At 46.2% G+C, this 17,655-nt stretch overlaps 1 protein-coding gene across 2 annotated transcripts in view; it reads left to right on the top strand.

Moving 5' to 3' along the window:
* The window catches only part of EXOG (exo/endonuclease G), a 41,127-nt gene extending 23,793 nt beyond the window's left edge, over positions 1–17,334 (top strand). For both annotated transcript variants that reach the window (XM_039527773.1, XM_039527774.1), the window contains one exon: positions 16,453–17,334. In XM_039527773.1, coding sequence (XP_039383707.1) covers positions 16,453–16,914 — 462 coding nt within the window. In that variant the 3' untranslated portion in view covers positions 16,915–17,334. The remainder of the gene's footprint in view (positions 1–16,452) is intronic.
* Positions 17,335–17,655: the final 321 nt, after the last annotated feature.

Here is a 17,655-nt window from a genome sequence, read left to right as displayed (position 1 = left end):
TCATTGCTTTTCATGCAAACGTATTACTACCTTATTGGAGGAGACTTGCTTTCTGTTCTTGAATTTACTGGGCAGCAATAGCCCTTTTAATTGGGTTGGATGTAGAATAAAAATACAGTAAAGCTTGTGTTTAAAACTACAAGTACGTATCCTTTTAAAAAGCTTGCAGAGGGTTCTGCTGTGTCCTGTATTGGGGCTGGTGTGGAGGTGCTTCGCGCCTGTGGGAGTCCTGAGAGGCATTGTTCCTGAAACAAATGCAAATGCCCTCAGAAATGCAGTGGGTGCAGTGTCTGCTGGCTGCTGCTGAGACAAGGCAGGGTTACTCAGGACCCTCCCTTTTGTTTCCTGATTTGTGCTATTGTGCCCAGTCCTCACATTGGGCAGGTCCTGATGCACCTATGCAGGAGTTGGGTAATCTTGCTTACACAGTACAAGAATGATTTTTTCCATTATATGTTGAGAAATTCATAAGCTGTTGTTATTTGGGAAATGCAAGGTATATATTTTCTTTGTCTTTTTAGTTTAACTCCTGTCCCTGCCCCTCTCTGTCCTGTTTGAATCCATTCTAAAATTTGGAACGGTTTTAGCATGAGCATTGGTAAGCTCTTGTGGCCTTGGGGAAAAGCTTATAGGACTTCAAAGAAAAGTAGGTAAAACCTGACCCATCACTTATTTAAACAAAGCACAGAGAGAAGATGGGCAATGTGAGAGCAAGGGGAAATGAGATGATGTAATTCCAGGGCCACGCTAGGGAAAACAGGTACACACTTTAAAACGAGCTGCAACCATAAAAGGATTTGGGCTAAGAGGGCTCTGTTGTGCTAATTGCGAACATACTGTGCTGCTGAGAACAGAGGCTTCCATGTACAGGGGTGTGGCCAAATAATGTGTTCAAGAAGAGGCAGAGTCTGGTGTACACACCCAAATGATAGTGGAACATGGGAAAGACTTGACAGCATTGTGAAAAGAGAAGACTAAGGCCTTGTCTACATTACTCACTTTTGCTGACAAAAGTCAGCTTTTTTCGACAAGACAGTGGAGGTGTACACATTGAAATGCTCCTCCCACTGATATAACTCCCCTGCTATGCTGACATAAAACCACCTGAGTGAGAGGTGTAGGGCTTATGTCAGTGTAGTTAGGGCAAAGCAGAGTTAGTGTAGACACTGCATTCCTTACATCAACCATTGGCTCTCCTTGTCAGTTTCACGGCTCCAGGAGTGCTCCAGTGGAGCCGTGAAATTGACTAAAAAGTCGGCTCTAGAGCCACACCGCTGCCCAGTCTCTACTCCAAGCCAGGCTGCCACCCAGGCTCCTCACTGGGAGCCCTGCTGTCCCCTGGTGTCCTAGCTCCCCACTGGGAGCACAGCAGCTGACTGGACTCTGGGTGCAGATCTCCCCGCTGGATGCGAGAAGCCTTGGATGGCTTCCCCGCTCCCAGCAGGGAGTGCAGAGACAAGCATCGACATGTGGCTGCCACCCCATTCCTGTCTGGGAGTGCAGGGATGAGGAGCCCCGGGTGGCTTCCCCCACCTGGCTGGGAGTGGGGAAGCAAGAAGCCCCAGGGAACAGCTGAGATCCTGGTAGGGACCTGCGTGGAGCTGAGATCCCTGACTCTCAGTCACCCACACTGCCTCTCTTCAGTCAGTGGAAGCACTCCTGGTGAGGACACACACCACTGAGAGAAGGAGAGTAATGTGGACATCAGCCACTGCAGTAATTAATGCGGTGGCTGTAAGTCAACCTAACATAGGTTGACTTATCTTTGTAGTGTAGACCAGGGGTCCCCAACCCGCGGACCGGTACCGGTCCGCGGCCTGTTAGGAACCGGGCTGCGAACCAACCCCTAGCACATCAAGCGGTGTGCCTCCGCCGGGGCCCCTGAGCCCTGCCCCGCTCAGAGCCACGTGGCCAGGGGGCGGGGCTGCGAGCTCCGGGCTGAGCTCAGCTCCCTCCGCTCGGCGTGGAGCTCCCACCCCGCCCCTCACCACGCGGCTCTGAGCGGGACGGAGCTCAAGCCCCGCCGGGGACACGCTGCAGCTGTCGGGCGAGGCACTGAGGCTCCGGTGAGGAGGGAGCCGGGGTAAGAGGCTGGGGCCAGCGGGATTGGCTAAGGGGCAGGGAGTCCTGGGGACAGTCAGGGCACAGAGAGGGGCGGAGGTTGGGGGACGGTCAGGGGCAGGGAATGGGTTGGATTGTGGGTGTTCCGGGGTCTGTCAGGACTCAGCGGGGATAGGGGTTGGGGCAGTCAGGGGACAGGGAGCAGGGGTGGGGTCCCAGGGTGGTGGGGTCTCTGGGGGATGGTGAGGGGACAAGGAGCAGGATGGGTTGGGGATTCTGAGGGGGGCGGGCAGTCGGGGGGGCAGGAAGTGGGTGGGGGTCAGATAGGGGGCAGGGCTCCCACGAATTCTGCATTATGGTCAGTTGTATAATTATTTCATTATATATTACAATAATAATAGAAATAAAAGTACAAAAATAAATGTAATGCGCTTGAATCGTCCCAAAACCATCCCACAGGTCCGCGGAAATTTTTTTTTCCTACGAAACCGGTCCCTGTGCCAAAAAGGTTGGGGACCACTGGTGTAGACATAGCCCAAGCCAGTGTCATTTTAAAGAACCATAGTGGAGCTGCATATTCTTGTTGCTTTTCAGCTCATGTCATTATGGACTTGTGGAGAGGCTCATAAATCACCATCCTCCCTAGACCTTGCAGCAATAAAGCAATCTGTAATGGTTGAGAGAAATTTAAACTCAGAATTGAAATGCAATAAGTGCTTGCTGGTGTACCTGTACGTTGAAATACCTGTGTTCTGTAGAGTAGTTGGACGTTAAAGGTTCAGCTTCATCCTACTTCTCCTGAAATAAATAAAAGTAGTAAGTAATACAAACCCTCTGCATTGACGTGAGCGCAAAATGGATAAACCTGTTTGAGTACTCTTAAGAAAGAAAGGGGCAGCTTATATTTTGGGAGAGAATCCCTTTTCTTGCCTCCTGTTCTAACTCTGACCCAGGGCTGGCCTTACCATGAGGCGAACTGAGGCGGCCGCTTCAGGTGCCAGACTTAGGGGTGGATGCCACTAGGACCCAGAGTGTAGAAAATTGTGTCTGCTGCTGGTGCATATATATTCTCTCTGCTCTAGATGCACAGAGATGGTGGAGTGCTGTGCTGGAGGAAGGAAGGCACAAGAGACATAACAGGCAGGCAGGAGAAAAGGTGAGAGGCAATAACAGAAAGCAGCAGGAGCTGCAGGGAGAGAGAGGAGGAGCCTCCTTATGTACCTTGCTAACACCCCCAGGAGCCTGGATTGATTAACACCAGCTTCTCAGGGAGCTTCCTGTTTCCTGCTGCTTCCCTGAACCCACTTGAGGAGAACAGGCAGTCAACTGAAGTAGTAGGAGCCAGTTAGACCCTTAAGATGCTGATATCTTCCCTCACTTAGGCCCTGCTACCAGCCTACTTATTTGTCCCCTTCAATTGAGTGTTGAGAGCCACTATAGCTGAGACAGAACAGCAGTCATGAGTGAAAGAAAAAAACACCCTTCTGGGCAGCATTCAGAAAAAGAAAGAGCAAAGGAAGCTTTTCTATCTAAACAGGAAGGAGCTCTCCTGAGATACATAGACACAAATGTGCACAGTGAGCCTTCCAGCCCCAGTGAGGATGTGAGTGGTGAGGAGATGCCTGATCTTCCAGTTAGAGTGCAGGTGACCTGGCAGCTACTCCAGCATCCATATCTCCATCTCAAATGTATGTAACCATGCACATTCCTGAAGAAAAGTGTAGATCAGAGTGTGATGGAGGCACAAGAAACAGCTGCTTCTGAGTTTAGTTCCTCAAGTCTAGATGATCCAGGACTGTGGACCCACTTGAGCAGTAGCCTGAGGGGCTTCCTTGTACTTCATGCGCCACAGCAAGTGAAAAACTTAGTTTCCCAAAGACAATGAAAATAGAAGTTTCCATCCAACACATTACTGGCGTGAAATCCCCAATGGTGCGAAAGTGGAGAGGCCATGGCTTATGTACTCAAAACCCCAGAATGCTGCATACTGTTTTTGTTGTAAACTCTTCCAGTCTAATATTCCAGCCACATTGGGTTCTACAGGAACAAAGGACTGGAAAAATCTGACTAGAAATCTGGCATCCCATGAGAAGGCAGCAAATCACCAGAGAGCTTTTCATAGGTGGAAAGAGCTTGAGACGAGACTAAGGTTAAAGGCCATCATAGATGATCAGCATCAAGAGAAGATTGCATCAGAGTCTCTTTACTGGCAAAATGTTCTGAAAAGGCTCATTGCTATTGTGAGAATGCTTGCTACCCAAAACCTAGCACTGTGTGGCACTTCAGATCAGCTGTATGTGCCAAACAATGGAAACTTCCTTAAAATTGTGGAGCTGATGGCTGAGTTTGATGCTGTACTCCAGGAGCATCTAAGAGTCACCACCCAAGAAATGTACACACACCACTACCTTGGAAAAACAATTCAAAATGAGATCATACAGTTACTGGCAACAAAAGTCAAACAGGAGATTGTGGCAGATCTGAAGTCAACAAGATATTACTCTGTTATTCTGGACTGCACACCTGACATCAGCCATACGGAACAAATGACTTTAATGGTGCGTTTTGTAACAACAACAGAACCTAGTGAAAATGTCCCTGCAGTGGTGACTGTCAGAGAGCATTTTCTAGAATTTATTGACATTGATGATACTACAAGAGCTGGTATGACAAATGTGCTTCTTAAAAAGCTGGAAGATACGGGAATTGCAATAGCTGACATGAGAGGTCAGGGCTATGATAATGGTGCCACCATGAGAGGAAAGAACAGAGGAGTGCAGACACGGATCCGAGAGTTAAACCCTCAAGCTTTTTTTGTCCCATGCAGTTCTCATTAATTGAACTTGGTGGTCAGTGATGCAGCATCAGCTTCTAGTGAGACTGCTGAATTTTTTAATGTAATTCAAAGCATCTATGTATTTTTCTCAGCATCCACTCATCAATGGCAAATTTTGAAGCAATATCTGGGAACATCCTCTCTGACACTGAAATCACTGAGTGCCACACGATGGGAAAGTCGAGTGGAGGCGATAAAGCCTATCAAACACCAAATTGGGAAGATAGATGATGGCATAGTTGCCATTATGGAGGATAATGCTATGACAGGAACTGTTCATGGGAGAACAGTGGCAGCGGGAAATGGAATCACCAGAAACATTCATAACTTCAAATTTCTGTGTGGCTTAGTGTAGTGGCATGACATACTGTTTGAAATAAATGTTGTAAGCAAGAGACTCCAAGGTGTTGACCTTGCTATATCTGGAGCAATGGAACAACTGGACAAAGCAAAGTCATACTTACAGTCTTACCGGTCAGATGAGGGATTTCAAAACGTTCTGAAGAGGGCACAGAAGTTGGCAGAGGAACTTCACACTGAAGCTATTTTCCCACCCATTCAAGAATACAAGAGTCACCGAAGAAGATGACATTTTGATTACGAGGCACGGGATAATCTCATAAGAGACCCCAAACAACAATTCAAAGTTGAATTCTTTAACCAGGTGCTAGATTGTGCAATACAGTCAGTTGAAGAACGTTTCATGCAGCTCAAGGAACACAGCAGTATATTTGGAATGTTGTATGATATTCCAAAACTCCTCACTATACCTGAAGAAGACCTACACCAGCAATGCAGGGCACTGGAGACAGTGTTAACACATGATGACATGCACGACATTGATGCAAGTGATTTAGGTGATGAACTGAAAGCCCTTTCAAGATACATTTCAGCAAGATCAACTCCAAAGACTGTTCTGGAATATATGTGCACAAATAAGATGACCACCCTCTTTCAAAATGCTTTTGTTGCTCTGCACATACTTCTAACACTTCCTGTAACAGTTGCCAGTGGAGAACACAGCTTCTCCAAGCTGAAGTTAATAAAAAAAAATCTGCGGCCACAATGACACAGGAGAGGCTGGTCGGCTTTGCAACTATCTCAATAGAGCATGAGCTGGCCCAGACTGTGGACCTTCAGGAAGCAGTTCAAATCTTTGCAACCAAGAAGGCACGGAAAGTACCACTTTGATTATTCAAACAGATAAAAATGCCAGTGTTTACTATGCAGACAAGAAAAGTTACATTTGCTGTTCAGGAGTTTGAAAGTTAAGTGTTACTTAAATTTTTTGAACAAAGCATTTTAAGTTGTTAGTTCTCCTTTACAGCAGAGCAGTACCATGAGAGGAGTAGAACAGGAAGAAGGCAGAATTGAGACCTTTCAAAGCTTTGGCCCAAGTGAGGGGGGATGGGAGTGTCATTTGAGCTCCCCACCTCAGATGCCAAAATGTTGTGGGCCGGCCCTGCTCTGACCTGGTAAAATTTTAAGGCAGGATCCTACTCATTTGTTTGTCTCAGGCTTCAGATTTGTCGTAGTAAGTGAGGGTGAAAGTCACCAAGGTATCATTGTAACCATAAAAGCAGCAAAGAGTCCTGTGGCACCTTATAGACTAACAGACGTTTTGGAGCATGATGCATCCGACGAAGTGGGTATTCACCCACGAAAGCTCATGCTCCAAAGCATCTGTTAGTCTATAAGGTGACACAAGACTCTTTGCTGCTTTTACAGATCCAGACTAACACGGCTACCCCTCTGATATTGTAACCATGTGACAAGTCATGGAAATCGCAGCAAAAACGGTGATTAAGTCGTGGACATGCTTTTTAGCAGTTAGCAGAATCAGGTCTCTTAAATATTTTTCTTAATAACCTCTTGGGTACTTCACTACTACACCTATTCAACTCCCCTTATCCTCCTCATAAAATTTCTTTTTGTTAACCCTATCAGTATCAGGTACCGAAGATAGATACATTTAACTTATTTATAGGTTTTCTATGGCCTTCTTCAGCCTAGTGTCTGAACATCTAAGAAATATGAATGAATTTAGCCTCACAAGACACCTGAATTATTACAAATGGGAAACTGAGGCATTGAATGATTACGTAACTTGGCCAAGATCACACCGAAAGCAGAACTCAGGAACAACACCCAGATCTGCTAAGTCCCAATCCAGTGACTTGACCACAGGACCATCCTTCCTATCGAAGTAGACAGCTGAGTCCCATTCTGCTCCTTTTTGTGAAGAAGTATGGGTACTGATCCCCTGATTTTTACTCGTCTCCTGTGATCTCTTCATTAAGTCTGTAAAACTGTTCACCTGCACATTCACTTGTTTGTATGTGAAAATGCCCAAATGTCAAGAATCACTGGCATTTTAAAAACCAGGATATTCATGACAGTCGTGACAACTGTCCAGCCTTAGTTATCATACAGATGTAAGTTTTGCACACTCATTTGTGGAATCCAAATATGGTATTCCAATGATTGTAGCTGTTAGGAATTTCAAAGTCTTGTGAAAACAACAAGCCTTTGTGTTGAAAACGGGTCTAATAATGCATCAGCGTGGGACAGTGCAATCTCAATCATACAACTAATCTTTTGCTGGTGAAATAGCAAGAATATTGAAAATCCAGGGCAAAAGTGAATGTGATAGGAAACTCCAGAGAGTGTCATGGGTCAGTGAACATTTTTATTAATCAGTGTTGGTAGCAAAACTAATAGGAGCAACAAAGAGAAATGAAATGGGAAATTTGAGATTGCTATTCCCAATAATGAGGGAGATGTGAATACTGTTAAGGTTAAAAAAAAGAGAATTTTAGTCGGATATATACAACGGCATTTTTGGTCATGAGAGTTAATAAAAAAAAACTTTGATTCACAAGCTTCTTGGATCAAATTTTATAGAAGCTGAGACCTGTAAGTGTTCAAGACTGAGGCAATCTCATGTGCTGTTCAGTTCTTTAATCTTAACAGGACCCCATAAGGTGTGGAAGCATGTGGACAGAAACAGAAACTGAAAACACTGCTGTGTTTCCTGATTTGTATTAGTTCTGAATTATTATGAGTCACAAATACCATAAAAGAGCTACTGCTGTTTTCCAGCCAGGACAGACAGCTGTTGCAAATGGTGATTGTTAAAAGATCATCCTCTGCCTGTGGATAGACTAGCATAAATCAAAGACGACATGTACACATGGATAATCTTAAACTGTTTTCTGTTGAGTTACAATAGGGGAATATGCTACCTGACTCAGGGATGCAGGTAGAGGAATGTGACAAGTTAAAATACTGTAGATCACTGTGGCCTGGTCTACACTACAAACTTAGGTCGACAGAAGATACCTTAAGTTGACTTAATAATGTATGAGTCTACACTACCAGGTTCCTGCCACAGATCTAAGTCACCTGTAACATAGACTTCTGTACTCGACCTCCAGGAGTGGCGTAGTGCTTGATTCAATCTTGATGGATCAACAGAGAGGCAGTGTAGATACAACATTGTGTAATTCAACTTAATTGGCCTCCAGGAGGTGCCTCAAAATGCTCTGCTGTGACCGCTCTGGAGATCGTTTTCAGCTCCACTGCACAGCAGCCAGGTACACATGAAACAGCCCCTCGCCTGGTAAAGCCCCAGGAACTTTTGAATTCCCATTTCCTGTTTGATGAGCGTGGAGTGCTCTCCAGAACAGCTGATTATGGAAACTCAATGCCCCAAATGTGCTCCAGCCTGGAGTACACAGGAGGTGGTTGATCTTATTGCTGTGTGGGGAGAAGAATCTGCACAGAAATGCTGCAAAAGAAATGCTGACGTCTATGCAAAGCTCGCACAGGTTATGGGGGAGAAGGGCTACACCAGGGACACGCAGCAGTGCAGCATAAAAATAAAAGAAGTTTGGCAAGCATATCAGAAGACAAGAGAGGCAAATGGTTCTGGTTCTGCCCTACAGACATGCCACTTTTACAATGACCTGCATGCGATTTTGAGCAGCAACCCCAACACTACCCACAATGCAGCGTGGACACCTTCCAGGAGTCTGAGTATTGGGCCGCTGCAGGCAACAATGAGGAGGACATTCTGGAAGAGGAGGAGAATGGGAGACAGGCGAGTGATGGATCCATTCTCCCCGACAGCCAGGAGCTGTTTTTAACCCCGGGCCCAGCCAGTCACAGGACAGAGTGGTGGCCGAGCATGATGCTGGGAAGGCACCTCTGGTGAGTACACATTTCCAATCAAAGTGTAGGAGTTACATGCTATTATATTTTATGTTTAATCTGAACAAAAAATGAGGTGCAGTGGATATCTGCTTCCCGGTGGCCACTCCAGCTACGCAGAGGACGCTCCCCAGAAAAGCCTGTTTACATGCACAGGAATGGCCATGGAATCCTCCATGAAGATCTCTAGGAAACTTAATAGAAGGTTTCTGGGAAGGGCTGGCTTATTTCTTCCACCACGGTAGGACACTTTTCCCCGCCGCTCCAGTGATGTCATTGCTGGCGTCACTGCGGTACGCAGCATAGCAGCATAAGGACCAGTTCTGTACCCAGGTGCTTGCAGCATCTGCTCCCTTGCCGCCTCTGTTACCCTTAGGAGACTGATATCACATAGGGTCACCTAGGGGAAACGGGGGAAGTTCTCATTACAAGTGGTCATACTGCAAACAGTAGAGTATTTGATCCACCCCCACACCTCCCCCCAGTGAATTCTGGGTCCCTCTTCCACGCTTTCCCTAATGTGCCCTGGCTTTGGTTGGCATGGATTGGAGTGTCGTACCAGCAGTGTTAAGGGAAGGGGGGATACACTCCCCCGCAGCTTCCTGGAAAAAAGACAGCAATTTGGGAGTCTTAATGGTGGTCCCTGTTGCTGGGGAAGGGGGCATTGTCCAGCTATGCTCCCAACGTGGGTATGCCAGAAGTTGCAGCACAGGGCCTGTCGCCTATGCCACAGGGCTATACTCACCATGGCTGGAACAGCAAACCGACTCATTGAATAGCTAGGAATTCTGATTATGTTCTGGCTTGCACTGAAGTGTAATAAGGGGAGGGTTTTCTTTAAATAGCAACCTTGCACTAGACTGAGGGTATGCGCTGACAATGGTTGTCTTGTGCTTTGCATGCTTTACAGAGAAAATCTTGTCCTTCAGCACATCCGCCACACCGGGGGAGAGGCTTTCAGAGATTAGAAGGCAGAAAAAGAGGACATGGGATGACATGCTCAGCGAGATAATGAATGCCTCCAGGACAGCTGAGAAGGAGCATGGAGCCTGGAGGATTTCACTGTCTGAGATACTGGACATGGATGTGGAGAGCAGGAGAGCATCCCAGGAGCATGAGCGTGCCATGCAGGAGGAGATGCTGAAGATTATGAAGGACCAGTCAGACATGTTGAGGCGTCTGATTTGAGCTTCAAGAAAAGCAGCTTGAAGCTAGACTTCCTCTGCAACCCCTGTAGAACTGCCTGCAAGAATCGCCCTGCTCCCCCAAACATTCTGGGGGGGTGGGGGAGAAAGCAGGAAGTTCAGTATCCCTTCCACTCAACCCTGTGGGAGGGTACAAGAAACAGAAGGCACCCATTCCGAGACCTTTGGTGGTCAAGAAGGCCGTGCTTTCAAAATCAAGCTGACCTTTTTTCTCCCCTCCCAATTTTATAAGCCCATTTGCCCAAGGTTAACTTATTTTTCTGTTATTTCAGTTTTTTTGTGTGTACAATAAAAGTAAACATTTCAAGAAAGAAATGTTTTTTATTGATTCCAGTCATGGGGAATGGGGGGTTACAGGGAAACCCATGTAATGGAGGGGATGGTTTGGGAAGGCACAATGCAGATAAGCGGCACACATTACCGTGGCTCTTTACTGAAATGGGTGTGCAGAGCCCCTTGATGTGCTCTTATTGTCCTGGTATCTGGCTACTCAAAATTAGCTGCCAACCTATCTGCCTCAACTTCAGCAGAACTTTTTTCCCTTTGTCTCATAGATATTTTGGAGCACACAGCATGCAACAATAACAATGGGGCTATTGCTTTCACTGAGGTCTAACCTGGTAAGCAAACTGCACCAGCGACCCTTTAAACATTCAAAGGCACATTCCACCACCTTTCTGCACTTGCTCAGACTATTGTTGAACCACTCCTTACTGCTGTCCAGATGACCAGTGTACGACCTCATGAGCCATGGGAGCAAGGAGCAGGCTTGGTTTCCCAGGATCACAATTGACATTTCAATGTCATCAATGGTTATTTTGTGGTCTGGAAAGAAAATCCCTGCTTGCAGCTTTCTGAACAGACCTGTTTTCTTAAAGATGCTGTCATGCACCTTTCCTGATCTTCCCACAGTGAAACATCCCCTGTGATCCACCAGCACTTGCAACATAATTGAAAAGTATTCCTTGTGGTTTATGTACTCTTTGGCAAGGTGGTCTGGTGCCAAGATAGGTATATATGTGCCATCTATTGCCCCACTGCAGTTAGGAAACCCCATCACAGTAAAACCATCAACTGTGTCCTGCACGTTGCCCAGAGTCACTACCCTTCTTAGCAGAAGTTGATTAATGGCCCTGTACACTTGGATCACAGCAGCTCCCACAGTGGATTTACCAACTCTGAATTGATTCACCACAGACCAGTAACAGTCTGGCATTGCAAGCTTCCATAGAGCGATCGCCACTCGCTTCTTCACTGTCAGAGCAGCTCTCATTTTACTGTTGCTGCACTTCAGGGCTGCGGAAAGCTCTGCACAAAGTTCCTGGAAGGTGGCCTTCCACAGTCGAAAGTTCTGCAGCCACTGCTCATCATCCCATAGATGCATGTTTTCTGGACCAGAAACGGCGCTTCACCATGTTCAGTTGATACGTGCCTGCCAGCAGAATGCGGGAATTGTTTTGTTCTATGGCTTGCAGCAGGGCTGCGTGCGTGACATTGCAATGTTCCGTGCTGCGGCTCCTGTCTTGGCTCTGGAAATACTGAGGATAAGGTGCAAGGTGTTTATAATGCTCACAACAAGAGTGCACAGCTGAGCAGGGTCCGTGCTTCTCAGGCTATTGCGTATGTGCTGCTAAAACCTTTGAAAAAAGGTGCTAAAAAAATGTGTTTGCCATTGATATCAGGGGAGGGAGGAAAGTGCATCATGGGAGGCCAAAGCCATGTTGTCATTCCCCCCTCACACTCCGCAACAATGTTCTGGTTCCATGAGGCTTTGCAAGCCCTTCCCAGAACCCTGTGTGGCTATTTGCACCGTGGGATTGCGACCCACAGTGCACTGCTCTGTGCATCGATGCAAAGCGCTGCTAGTGAGGACGTACTCCACTGAGACAGTAAGCGTGGTGTGGACACACATGATCGACTTAATGTGGAGGCTTGATGTCGACTTGACTTAACTTTGTAGTGTAGACATGCCCTGTGATTCTGACTGTTGCTGCAGTTACACAAGACACTCCGCAAGGTGGCACCAAGAGGAGGGACAGCTCAGTGGTTTGAGCATTGGCCTGCTAAACCCAGGGTTGTGAGTTCAATCCTTGAGGGGGCCACTCAGGGATCTGGGGCAAAAATTGGTCCTGCTAGTGAAGGCAGGGGGCTGGACTCAATGACCTTTCAGTCCCTTCCAGTTCTAGGAGATTGGTATATCTCCAATTATTACCTTTTATTACCTTAAAATGAACTGATCATGTGCTCTCCTATTATTCCTGTTCAAACTTTGCTCTCTCTGCAGAACCATACTTTACCCCACTTGCTGACTATTCAGGTGTGCGTATGCGTATTGGGCAACTGATAGAATCATACATAGTATTCTTTTACAGCCTCTTTCATATAAAGGCAAGTAATAGTGTGTATGACAGGGCAGGTACTTATGCAGAACCGGGTAATGATGGAGGTAGGCAAGATTCTTCTTGTGGCTACGTTTTTCAACAGATCATTTTTATTATACAATGCAGTATACGTGCGCAGCATTTTACGGGCAAATACCGCTAGTATCGACCATCATGCAAAGTCATGTATTGTGTGCATATTGAATTAAACCCCAGTGCATTAACATTGCCATTATGGCTCACTCTAAGAGCCACACTCTGTCATTGTAACATTCACTGTTGGGTCACTTTTGCTGCCAGTAGTACCTGCAATACAAGAGTGTATGGTCAGTGTAGGCTTTATACTCCAGAAGACTTTTCTTATAAAGAAACATATTTGCAAGGACATGCATCCGCTCCCCACAACTCTCCCTAAAAAAGGGTGTTTACAAACTGCTGGAAGGGGCTGGGATAGAAGTTTTACACCTGTTCTGGATAGCATAAGAGGACTGTTTTGGACTATGCTGAAACCTGTCAAGGGAAAAAAAGCATTGGAACAGTGTTTTATTCACGGTGGGTGAAATTCACACTGATGCACAGGGCTAGCACAAAGCCTGTGTACCACTTCAGTTTCCCTGGAACCCACAAAGCAGTGCATAGGCCTCATGCTGGTCACTTCCTGCAGAGGATTGAATTTCACCTAGAATGAGCAACACTGTTCATTTTACAATTCAATTTGACTCCATCAGATAAAACACTGGGGTTGGGGATAGTGGTAATTTTTAATAAAGATTTTAAAATGACCTGCACATCAATCACTTTTGATTAAGCTCTTCATGCCTGGGAGCTGTCAGTCTGGCTTCACGGACTCTAAATGCTAAATGCAAAGTGATTTGAAGCTTAAGAGCTCCGACTCTCTAGGATCAAGACATCTATCCTCATTGAAAGGGAATTGGGGATTGCTTTTCCTGGCGCTGTCTTCCTGAGTTATCTGCATAGGGCGGGTTTTATTTGGGAAAGGGTTGGGGGCAAAGGGAAGATTAGTTGTAGACTGCAGTATGTCTTCACCTGCTGATAAGTTGTTACCATTAGGAAACCCTCTAAAGAGGAGAGGAATGCTTGCTGTTATGATAATGTTGATAATGTAAACTAAAGAAAATTGAGATCACGATCTGTATGGAGAGATACGGAGAGAGCAGCCGTGAAGTTGTTGCCAAGTAACTGCACCAAAAAGGAAAACTCTGTAGTTATGATTTCCATTTCCTTTCTCCTAAGGGCAGGGTGGTTTTTTTCTAACTCATTGGGCTTTAAGGGTTTTAATTATTGCAACAGGATGTGAAGAACTATTTCAAACACTAAAAGAATCCACCACAGTGCTACCAGAAACCTAAATGAGTTAAATATTGGAACAGACTGAACTGAACTTTGAATACTTCAGTAGCCATTGGCAAGGTTGGGTTTTAAAAATGCATTATCTTGTGCAAAAGTGCTCAATACGATCCCAGTAAAATATATTGAGATGATGATTATTCTATAACTAAATTATGCTGAATATCCGCTGAGCCAAAGTACATTTCAACCATTACCTTGACTTAAAAATGCTTGTAATTAATTGGATCAATCACAAGAGTGAAATAGATAGATAGATAGATAAAATATGACTCCAAAGAAAGCAGCCATGCCACAAAGATGTAAAGAAATGAAAATGTACTGCCAGTGTCTTTGTTTTTGCATATACTGTAAACCACTTCTGGATTTTGTGCATACACACAGACATCTTCATATAATCTACCTCATTTTCTTGTTTGCCATTGTAATTGTGTTTTTAAAATATAATGATATACAAAGGGTTAAACAGAACTCAAATCTACTAGACATAAGCCTCGCTGTACTTTCTTGACTGACTGTGTTCTGTCCACATGCCAGATAAACATCATAGCAGAGAAAAGGGTCCTAGTAAAATGCCCACCTGAACGTAATTTATTTGAATAGTTCATTTTCCTGGCAATGGGAACATTCTGTCCCTCGTTGACTGTGTCTCCTGCCAGCTGGATACGTGGCACAGGAAGGGCTCTCAGCTGTAAGGGTAGCCCTCTGTGTATGGATGTGTGTGAGCATGTTACAGGCTTCAAATGAATTCAGAGCCCTGAGGTCAGACAGCAGAAGCTCACCCCGGCGCTCTTTAAAACTCCCCACGTGTGTTTTGAAATGCGTTTTCCTGATTGCTCACCTTAGTGAGCCCCCCTCTGCGCACACCTTTGCTGTTTGCGTTTGGCTGTCCAGCCGTGCTGGCTGTATGAGCAGAGAGCTGCTAGACACACTTCTGCCTGGAGCAGGCAAGAAGTGTTGGATCTCCTGGGCCTATGGCAGGGGTGGCCAAACTTTTGGCCCGAGGGCCCCATCGGGTTCCCAAACTGTATGGAGGGCTGGGTAGGGAAGGCTGTGCCTCCCCAAACAGCCTGGCCCCTGCCCCCATCCGCCCCCTCCCACTTCCCGCCCCTGACTGCCCCCTCAGAACCCCCTGCTCCTTGTCCCCTGACCACCCCACCCCAACCGCCCCTGGGACCCCATCCCTATCTAACCCCCATCCAACCCCTCGTCCCCTGACTGCCCCAACCCTCTTATCCACACCCCTGCCCCCTGACAGCCCCCCCCGGGCCTCCCACGCCTATCCAACAGCCCCCTGTCCCCTGACTGCCCCCCAGGACCCTCTGCCCCTTATCCAACCCCCCTGCTCCCCGTCCCCTTACCATGGCGCTCAGAGCCTGGCCAGAGCCAGCCACGCCGCTGCACTGCCCAGCAGGAGCTCGCAGCCCTGCTGCCCAGAGCACTGGCGGCACGGCGAGCTGAGGCTGCTGGGGAGGGGGGACAGCAGGGGATGGGCTGGGGACTAGCCTCCCCAGCTAGGAGCTCATGGGCCAGGCAGGATGGTCCCACGGGCTGGATGTGGCCCGTAGTTTGCCCACCTCTGGCCTGTGGGGAGAAGAGGTGGTGCAGGCACACCTAAGGAACAGCTGTAGAAACATCGACGTCTATGAGCAGATCGTATGGAGAATGTTGGCAAAGGGGCAGGACAGAGCTCAGCAGCAGTGCTGCATGAAAGCAAAGACACTATGCCAGGCATACCAGATAGTTCTGGGGAATGGAAATCTATGTCCTGATTTGATCCTTTCTCCTTTTTGTTTGCTGGCTTGTGTTACATTAATTGAATTGTATTGTTGTATAAATGGGGTACTTACTAATGCTGTAGCCTAGATTTTTGATGTTTCATATACAGTATATGAGATCCTCACTTTAAAAATAATCCATTCAGCATGGCTGATGGTAAAAAGGAAATAATCTGCACAGTTGGGAATACAGATCATCAGCTTCTGTAGATGTTTGTTGCCTCTGCAGTCCTATACAAGTTAGAATCCTCTTTGTTTTTAAGTGTAATGGAAAATCAGTTGTACAGGGGTTGCATTAGGATGTCAGGATGAGAGGGAACAATACAATGTTCTGGAAAAAATCTTCAAACAACCAAACGTCCGTGTAGCTTCCTCCTGTGTGTTCTCTGCCATGTTTGTGTGTCTCTGCTCACCAATGAGGATGGGTTGTGTTGAGAGTTACATAGCAATTGATACAGAGGGAGCATACTGTAGTCCAATATAGCTTTCATGATCTCCTTGGTGTTTAGTTATGCATTGTGTGCTGATAGTAGCTCGTTTCCAGATGTAGTAGGATTAGGCCTAATTTCCGGTTCAGATGTGTATCTCTAATGTAACACTTTTGTTGCTAGGTAATCGGCAAGGGCGATGTGGCTGTGCCATCACATCTCTACAAGGTGATTCTCGCCAAGCGAAGCAGAATGTCCTCGGAACCCCTGGTGCTGGGCGCCTTTGTGGTGCCCAACGATCCCATAGGCTTCAGTCACCAACTACCTGAATTTCAAGTGCATATTGAAGACCTGGAGAAAATGTCAGGATTGGTTTTCTTCCCCCAAGTGGACAAAACCAAAGATGTTAAAAATATCTGTGATGTAGACACCTGTAAACTGATGGGGTTTGATGAGTTTACGTTGTACATCACCACCCGGAAAGTTCACAGTGCCAGAACACTGCACAGGCTGGAAAAGGTCATGTCAGAGTTAAGGGAGACGGGAATTGAGCCTGACGAATATCTAGTGAAGCTTTACAAGAAGAAGGAGGAAGAACTAGTGCAGCAAAAGCAAATGGAAGCTAGAGAAGGGAGAGCTGGTTGAGTACGCGGTTCAGAAAATCTATTTGGAATGTTATACTCTCAGAAAGGAGGCACGTGCGCACACTCCATTTGGATTTCATGATTTGGCCATTTAAAAAAAATGTGGAAACAATTAGAAGTTTGCGTTCAGGGTAATGTTCATTCTCTTGTAACATGATGTATGAATGATTTGCTACAGTACCGTGTGGGAAATGAAAATGACCCTTTCCTGGCATGACTGGATTATGGGGCCTCTGAAAAAGGCTTTGTACTATTTTCTAAACCAGACGTCAGAATTGGGGTCTGCATGGAATCCCTTCTAGGAATATTATAAAAATAGACAGTGGACACCTTGGGAGTATAACTGGAATCTGTCTAAATGTAACTGACCCTACACATGTATTTTAATACAAAAGCTGTAGAATAAATGGTGTTACTATGAGGTGGAGTTTTTTTGTTTTGTTTTTTAATGAAAGAAATGCTGACGTGAAATTTTTCTTTTACTTGATGGATTTTTTAAAAAATCCTGTAACATTTATAAACCACTGTCTAGTCAGTGGCAAATCTCTCATTGACTTCAGTGAGGCCAAAATTTCTCCCATTCATTTCATTAAGTAAAACGAAATGCATAGTGCCTCACAACACAACAAGCTACCTCACCTCACCTCACCAGGTCCAAGAGGCAGCAGAGTGCCTGGCCTGGAATCCCCTTAGGGGCCTTGGCAAACACAGCCCAGCAGGATATTGGAGACGCAGTGTATCC

Source organism: Mauremys reevesii, linkage group 2 (genome assembly GCF_016161935.1).
Source record: "Mauremys reevesii isolate NIE-2019 linkage group 2, ASM1616193v1, whole genome shotgun sequence".
In the NCBI taxonomy this organism is placed as follows: domain Eukaryota; kingdom Metazoa; phylum Chordata; order Testudines; family Geoemydidae; genus Mauremys; species Mauremys reevesii.
This window is presented reverse-complemented; position numbering and strand designations above follow the sequence as displayed.